The sequence below is a fragment of the Poecilia reticulata genome, linkage group LG23 (assembly GCF_000633615.1).
Source record: "Poecilia reticulata strain Guanapo linkage group LG23, Guppy_female_1.0+MT, whole genome shotgun sequence".
NCBI lineage: Eukaryota > Metazoa > Chordata > Actinopteri > Cyprinodontiformes > Poeciliidae > Poecilia > Poecilia reticulata.
The window spans coordinates 12,822,716-12,831,603 of record NC_024353.1 but is presented as its reverse complement, the minus strand read 5'-3'; the positions used below and the strand labels follow the sequence as shown (position 1 = coordinate 12,831,603).

General features: G+C 38.5%; 1 protein-coding gene across 16 annotated transcripts in view; it reads right to left on the bottom strand.

The window, feature by feature from the left end:
- The window catches only part of LOC103459572 (pleckstrin homology domain-containing family A member 5), a 190,252-nt gene that overhangs the window by 61,570 nt on the left and 119,794 nt on the right, over positions 1-8,888 (bottom strand). For 11 of the 16 annotated variants that reach the window (XR_001776212.1, XM_017302818.1, XM_017302817.1 and 8 more), the window contains 2 exons: positions 7,630-7,749; positions 1,607-1,660 (listed from right to left, as the gene is read on the bottom strand). The exons of 1 other annotated variant lie outside the window; for it this stretch is intronic. Coding sequence is in view for 14 of the 15 variants with exons in the window: in XM_017302818.1 (XP_017158307.1) it covers positions 1,607-1,660; positions 7,630-7,749 (174 nt within the window). In the remaining variant the exon portion in view is untranslated. The remainder of the gene's footprint in view (positions 1-1,606; positions 1,661-7,629; positions 7,750-8,888) is intronic. 4 more of the 16 variants (XM_017302814.1, XM_008401232.2, XM_008401231.2 and 1 more) reach the window with 1 other exon arrangement.

Below are 8,888 nucleotides of genomic sequence, written 5' to 3'. Positions count from 1 at the left end.
AAAAGAGGATGGATGCTCTAGACAGTTGAGACAGAGTTGTTTTTGGTTTCACCACTATTTACCTACTGTTTTTCCTGGCATTCAAAGTATTCTTAAAATATTGTCTGTTAGTCTGCAGCTCATGTGACCAAACCAGCCGAGGAGATGAAAAGCTAAAGCACTCAACAGTTAAAACTTGAGATGACTTAAAACATAAGCTACATTTTTAAGTTTTAACATTTTAACTCATTGTTAAAATGCTAACATTACTTAACTAAAGGTAATGTTAGCCAATGTTACCTCTAACTAACTAGAGGTTTTGCGCGAGTTGCACTTGTTAGGTGCAACTCGCACCTATGACAACTTATGACAACTTGTTAATGTCAAGCTGTCATAATGAAGACATTTTGAATGTCAACTTTGTATTAAAAGTGTCATAATTTACCAAATGACGCTTTATGACAACAGTCATAAATATTCATGAAGACTTATTGATGTTCATGACAGGGGTTATGTCATGTTTGACAATGTCATGACAGTTTTTTCACCCCCTTCAAATAAAGTGTTACCATGGTGTGTCTGTCTTTCAGCATAGAGAAGTTGTCATATAACTCAAAGAACAATGAACGAAGAAATGTAGCTGAACATTCTTGCAAATAATCAGCAGATGAAATGAAGTTGGATTTTTCAATAAAAAAATTAAAATGATTCCAAACACACAGCCCAAGAATCTCTTAGCTAGTTTAAGAGAAATCAAAAAATGCAAGAATGGTCCAGTTACATCACCTGACATGTAACTGAAAGAAAATCTATGGAGGGAGCTGAAGACCATCCTCACTTTGTGTGGAAGAATGGTTCAAAATGCCATTTCAATGTCACTTTCTGCTAATAGCAATTGTGACCAACATCTATTTAATGGATATAACAGATAGACTTGTTTGCTTTAATTTCTCTGTGTAGGTTACTTTGTTAGTTTACAGATATCTAATGAAACTGATCCGACGTTAGTATGGCCATCCTGGCCTAACCCAACACTCTTATTTCATAATCAGTAATAACGTCTTGAGCAATCTGAAGTGGATTAACTTGTCTGTTGCATCAGACAACTTGGGCATCCATGACCCCTGTTGCTGGATTGCCATTGTTGCTTCCCTGGTCAGCTTTTAGTAGATGACTACTGCTGATCACCAACATTCTACATAACTTGCTATTAAAAGACGCTTTGACCCAGTTTTCTAAACATCACAGTTTGGATGTCATCAAAATTGCTCAAATACACTATATTTTTGTTCTGCTTCTATTACAAGCACTTTTGTGGGCAAAATGTCAACCTGTTGCCTCATATATCCTACTCACTGTCAGGGGTTATGATGAAGAGAATTTACTATCAGTGTGTTTTTATTATATTTTATGTGCAACTCAAAAATACCTGATTTTGCTCCAACTTAGCTACAGCAAAGAGGCGAAATGTTGCCAGAAATGAGATCAGAGCAACTTCTGGTTGCTCCTACTGTACTCAGTGTAGCTGTGAACACTAATAAATGGTAGAGACGTTTCAAAAACAAATGTTTAATTTCCAATTCAGAGATCACAGATACGCTGCCTGTGCCAGAACCAGAGTTCTCACCTGCTTGTCCAGGTAAGTAAGGTTCCTCTGCAGATGGTGGGAGAGAACATCAGTCTACAGCAGTCAAAGATGATAAAAAAAGAAGAAGCAGGAAAATGAAAGCCATATTTTTTGTAAACTAACAGACATATGGGTAAATGAGGGGAAAAGCTGGATAAATGATAAATGGAATAAACAGCAGTTTGTTATTTCTGACATAAGAAGAGAAGGACATTTATTACAGCACATTTTTAGTAAGTTCAAACTTATTAAACCACCCAACAATTCACAGGTCAAAAACAAATTTGTATTCAGTTCTTTCCCTAATTATTATTAATAATATAATAGATCACATGCTCTATGTACCAAAAACAAGCACTATGAAATCATGTGAAAATCAGTTCTTTGGAAAACATAATATCCTCATCTTTGCACTTTTATTATCCAGATTAAATCAGCAACAACACTAAGTGGTGCTGCTCAGTGGTGCCAGCACAGTTAAAAAATGCTGTGCTGGCATTTCATCTGGATGGAAGTGACCAAGTGACTGTTTTATTCTTCTTTTTTTAAATGGACAGTATTAAGTAAAATTGGCTTTTTTGAGAATTACGTCATGTTATAATGTTATTCCCTCATCAAAAATATGCCTTGATTCTTTATGCTTCTGGTCTGCTCTGCATCCCCGGAACCAGAAATAACTCGGAGAAGCAGCATTCAACTTCTATGCACCACAAATCTGGAACAAACTTCCAGAAAACTGCAAAACTGCTGAAATACTGAATTATTTAAAACAAGGCTGAAAAGGCTGTGTAAAGTTGCTTTTAAACCATAATAAATGAAATACTGACCAGCTCATTTGATGTGTATCGATGATTTTAGTGATGGCACTCATCAAAATGTAATGTTTGTAAATAGTTTCTCAATTATGGTGTTTTTTATGACTGTATGTTTCTGTTTCCATGTTGTGAAGCTGTTGAACTGCCTTTTTGCTGAAATGTGCTATACAAAGAAACTTGATTTATTGGTTGATTCCATGCAGGTTTGAGAAATCCTTTAATCTCCCGTGGCAACCATTCAGCTGTTCAAAACACCTCAATGAACCTAGTGCTGCCTTCAAGGCACAGTTCCTCCTCACAGCTGCAGATTCCTCTCCCTCACTCAGCTCCTTCAGACTAGCCAGGAGCAATTAGCAAACACCTGGTAGAACTGCACATTTGAGAGGCGTGTAGATGCACATGATTGACAGCGCTACAACCCTGTTCTTGTCTCTGATTGGTTGCTTCTAGTTAGCCTTGGGAGAAGGCAGAAAAGCTTGATTTTTTTTCACACATTATTGGTCTCATATTATACTGTTGTGATAAAGTGACAGTTTCAACTATTATATAAAAAAAACATTCAAAACATAAAATATATTTTATAAAAGCTACATACTGCAGCTTTAAGTATATTTGATACACACAATTTTTTATAACAACTGAAGTTAAAATAGTTACTTGATTGTGCTGTAAAATGGCACTGTGCTCCCGGAGAACACATAACACTGCCCCTTTAGTAACTTGCACTTTTTTTTTTATGGGTCTTAGTTTCTGGAATGTGTTCTTCTATAGAACATTTTCTTACTCCAATCCTAAGGACTCACTCAAGGGTATGCTGCTGGCATTGCCTATCTACTCAACTATAGCAACTGACCTCTTTTTATTCTGCAAAAAGTTCAAATCCACCATGCCAGAGCTGTCATTTGGCCCAACTTTTCAGTCTTTGCTCTTTCATCTGCTTCACAAAGCCACAAGACTTGATTCTTGATATTCACATAGTGTTTCTCTAACTTTTCAGGCTGAAGAAAACATAACCCTTTTCACAAGTACACTGAAGTTCAGTTCGAGACCGACGACTATAAGCTTTGCAAATGTGGTTCTCACTCACGGTCCAAAATAAAAAAAATAAAGACAGTGGGTAATTGTTTATTTCTAGAAATTTTTCAGCCTTCATACTAAGGTTTTTAATTCACACACAAAAATTCAGAAAAATAATAATTTTATGTAAGCAAAATATGAATAGTCACAGGAAATATGTATTCTTCCCACAATGCATTGTGAGACCTGTCTCAGAGCCTGTTTGTGAAACTACTCACTGCCTCTTTCTGGGACCCGTTGCTATGGTAATTAATTATGTGCACCTGGGCTGACTCTCTCTGTCAGACAGTATGCTGGAGACAGAGTTTCTATACTTGTGAGACACCCAGCATCAGTCTCAAGGACCCTGACAAAAACCAAAAGCCCTAGCAAATTTTTGAAAACGGGCCTGTGTATCTATGTCATGACCGACTTTTAGACCAATAGGGCAATATTTGTGCCTGTGAGGGGGAGTTAAAAAGAGTTTTTGGAGTCAGAAATCCACTGTGCTGTGTGTGCTGTGAGAGAAAGATCACTGATTCTGTGAGACATTCGGCCTCGATTTTTCTCGTTTTTCTCAATTTATATCGTCATTTTAGCTCAGAATCCCACTAAAAGTAATAGCTCCCTTCTTGGGATCAAACTGAACGTTTTGATACCACTTTTGTGGGCGTGCATGCAGCGGTTCGGGCCGCATTAACGGTCACGGAAGAAAAATAAATAAATAAAGAGATAGCTTATTGGGTGTAGAACAATAGGTTCATGCAATGCATTGCATAGCAGGCCCCAATGAATAAAATGCATTGTTAATTCTCTGTAAACAAATTTACCCTACAAAACATATTCATAACTGGTCTCAGACAGGGAAAACAGCCAATTTTGCCAATTAGGACATTTGTGGGGGGGAGAGTACCGATGTAGAACTAGGTGTCAAATGTTTGCAGCATTTTTTGAAATGCTTGCTTTTCATGCTTTTCAATTACAGTAAAGTCAATCTCTTTTGCAAACTGTTGAGCAAACAGTTTTATTGTACACAATTTTGCACTGGCCTTTTTACAACTTGTCGATTAAACACCCCAGTGAGTGTGAACTGTCAGTCCATTGGGATTGGATTGTTAATTCAGTGTTTTCATTACACTCAGTGTTAGGAGACCATGAGCCTGGCAGATAACTGGTGCGAGTGTTCATTCTTTCCTATGGGCTCAACACACAGGACACAGCATCGCTCCCTCTCCTCTCTCTCCATTTGTATTGAACTTGTGCAGTGAGGTGAAATTTGTGAATTTTGAGTTTGTACACGTAGATGTGTAGTGAGCTAATGAGGCAACACACGAAAGTTGAAAATTTGCTGCTGTCGTCACTATTGCGTTGTGCACATGTATCGGGTTCACCATGAGTGATGGAATACTGATGCTTTTTTTCTGCTGTTGCTCCCTGTGTGTCGGGAATATTTCTCTATAGAACCAAGAGGGGAAGAGAAGTTCGATGCACTGGAGAGACATGACGAAAACAAGCAAGCATGCACCTGGAAACTATTGGCCTTATTTTATTATCAAGCTCTTTTTAATATATCATGGAATTGATTTATTTATTGCTTATTGTGACAGACCCCATGATACTTCATGAATCCAGGGTATATTATCATTTCATGATGACAAACCAGCTAAAGCAAGTCATATTTCAAAGGTTATGAAAGGTTTTGATAAACATTATGCCATGTATGGAGTTGAGTTTTTACTAGTTTAGTACCTGCTTTAAAGGTGTGGTAAAACCTGTTTGGAACTGATTGAGATCTTTCCAGGACACACAGAAAACAGATCATAGAAGCCCAGAGGCAACAAGTAATCTTGAATCATGATTTAATGTTGATGTAATCCTCATTTTAATAATGTACCATTAATCAATGTGATGAATTATGTGAACTTGATTTAAAGAGTAAATGTGAGAAATCATAAATGAAGGATCTTATTCAAGTTAGATGAGATGTCTTAATACTGTGTCGCAATAAGAGAGGTTGCGTGAGAGCAAGAACTGTGAGGATGGAAGGAACAGGGAGTGGGGACTGTGAAATAAGCAAAAACACCAGATGTTAAGCGCAGATAGGAGCTGCAGCAAGAGTAAAAGAGGAAGTTAGCCAAAGTGGTTGACGTAATGGTGCAACGGGAGATTGTGCAAGCACAACCAAGATGCAGAAGTAGATAGTTGTGTAAGTCACAGATGCGCACACGGCTGAAAGACCGAGAGTATAAAAAGAAGAGGCAGGAGAAGAACGGGGTTCTTTGTTCCAGCAGCGTTCGAGTCAAGACCACAAGAAGATGCAGGAAATTTAAAAGTGCTGTGTTGTTCTATCACCCCCGTTTCATACCGGACCCATGAAGGGATTTCTTTATTTAAATGGGTTCATTTTTCAGAGGGATACAAAGTTGTGATTTTAGTAATTACATAAGAGCGATTTTCTGTTGTCCTTCCATGGTAGCGGGCAGCTTTCAAACGGAAATAAAACACTTTTTAATATAAATTGCTGCTTTGACATGATCACAGAACTGCCAAAACGTAGCCTACATAAATACCAGACAAAGTGAATCACAGCAGCGTTATCAGCCGGTGTAACGCTGAACTGATGCGGAGCGGAGCCATGAAGCTACAAACACTGAATAGAAGAAGAGCTGCCATCGATACAGTTTTAATGTTTCACAATACAGTTTCACCAAATTGCTCAAAGTCTAAACTGGTATTGTTGTGGATTTAAGATCCACAACAAAGTTTACTTTCGACCAAACGCCCCCCAAAGGCATCCCAGCGCCCCCCTTTTGTAAAAATGTCCCCCAGCGCCCCCTGCCGTCCTCTGAACGCCCCATGTGGGGCGGTACCACCCACGTTGAGAACCGCTAGTCTAGACGCATCTTTCTCGCTTCCAGCTTAAACAGAATGTCCTCTATACACTCATCTGTAGTAATACTCGGAAGTTAGGGGCTTCACGGACTCGTTAGACGAAGAGCTGGTCAGTAGTCAGTCAGCAGGAGTCTGAGAGGAGGTAGGTGTGTGGCTGACTATTGCATGATAACAAAGGGTCTTACCATTTCTACTGATACAAAATTCTCCAAATAAGTTTTTAGCAAAGTTCTCAGGCATGCATCAGTTAAAAGAAATTTTTACTTCTTTTAACTTACATATAAGACTGAAACACAAAACAGTGAGCGACTGGAAAGAAACAACCACCACAGCACAGAAAGCTGAAATCAGATGCATCACTGCACAGATGTCCTTAAATAACATGCATGCAGAGGAGCAGCACCTCTGCCAACACTGCACTGACACACATGCAGAACACAAACCCAAGGAAACAGCTGCAACCACCTAAAATCACAAACTTATCCATCAGTGCCCAGATTTACTGGTGGACAAAAAAAATTGAATTTGGTGTGTTAACAGAGACACATGAATAAATACCTTCAAGCTGGCTGAGAATCCAGTGTATTTCTCTATCCTTAATTTTGGCCTAAAGTTTACACATTTTAGAAATGTCTTAAATCACACAATAGTTATTACAGCAACGTAATATCACAGAGCCTTACTGTTTTATCCTACTGTGGGATAAAACAGCTGTTTAGACCAGGTAGTGGAATGAATGATTTCTAAGTTTTGGCCAATGTTCCTATGCAGGTCGCTATGACAATATAAACCCTAATAAAGGTTGAAAGCCTGCTCATTTAAACACAAAGCTAAACTGACTGCCCAGTAGCATTTTATGGTTTCTGTGAAGTGGAAGATTAGCTAGATATTCAATCTGAGGTCAGAAAAAATGCTAATGATAGAACGTTGGACCAATGTTAAAAAGACGAGGGATCATCAATTATATAGTCATGTTTGTAAAAATGCATATTTTTTGTCTCTTTTTGGTAAATAACTTTAAGCGCACACCAAATTCAATTGAAATGTTTATGTTTTAAATCAAATGTTACCAAGACAAGCATGAACTAACACATGGTTAGAAAACATTCAGTGGCAGTCAGACATAAAACAACTGAAACCGCAAAATGTTTGCTATATCAAAAGGGAGAAATGACCAGCACACACCCGAATCACTTCATGGATTTCTCAAAGACAGAGAATCACAAAGAGCCAATGTGTGCATGCACACTCGGGGCTGACCTTGGGGTTGGGCCCTTCTATTCCCAGGGCCATTAGCTGAGCTACTGTATGTTCCCGCAGGCTGTTGATTTCTGCCTGCTGCCGGCGGAGCTTGATGAGCAGCAGAGTCAGCTCCTCAGGCTGCACACAGCAACACAAAGAGGAGAAGAAACAACTAAAATTGACTTTTGTATTTTTGTCAGCATATTGGTTTGTTGGATGTATTGCTTCTTAAACAAGATGATTACTTTCTTATTGTATTTATTTCAAACAAAACTCTTCATCACTTTTCTGGGATGCCAATCATATCTTATGCAGATGAGTGGCTTGCTTATGTTTAACACCTGCAATAAACATTTCAGTTTACAGCATTTTTTTGGGGTATGGTGTGTCTGTGACTGGCATCCCTGTCTCACAGACAGAGCAGGTGGAGGGTTTAATTTCGAACTCTGCATGAGTGGACTGTCGTAAAAAAAAAAAAACATTAATAAGCAACTCTGAATGTCTGTAAATGAGTCCTGTAAGTACCTCACCTAAAAGGCAAAAAGGGATAAGAGCTCTTCAAAAATGATGTTGTATTGGTGCACATGCTCTTTTTCAATGAGTCCCGTATGTAAAGTAATGTTAATCATCTCATGCTAAAGCTTATGCTACATTCACAGAGCAGGCAATTCCCATTTCTAGCTGGAATTTGTTTTGCCTTTTTTACCCCCATCATCCTTCATACTCTGAATGAAGCAAACACAATCAGACTTCTGTGTAAACAAAATCTCAGAGCGGCCCACAAGAGCAGTAGAAAAAGGTAGATGACCAGTGACACATCCAATCTTTTTGTCTGTGTCACTGGAGACTTTTATGGGGACAGCACTGCCACGGCTCTGCTGTGTGATAAAAAAGTTGCTGTGGTGAGCCCCATGTCACTTCTTAAGCACTGCAGTCCGTCTTACACAGGGGTCCATCCTGCAGCCTATCATTGTCAGCAGTCAGAGAAGAAGTCAGAGCAGAGGAGGCCTGTTCTACTCTATGTCCAAATTACAAATAAATCACACATGCAAACATGAAAAAAGCTACCGATTAATGCTTGTCATTCCAAATCCAGATCACCGCTGGAGTGTGTGTCTGAGTGAGATGGTTTTATATTCCAATGTGTGACAGACTTAAAGGATCTCTGTAAATGATAAAATAATTAAACTGGAAACTGGTGCTTTTTTATTCCTTATAATAACAATTTTATCCTTTAACAATTCCCTCTTTTCTTAAAAAAAGATAAAATATATATA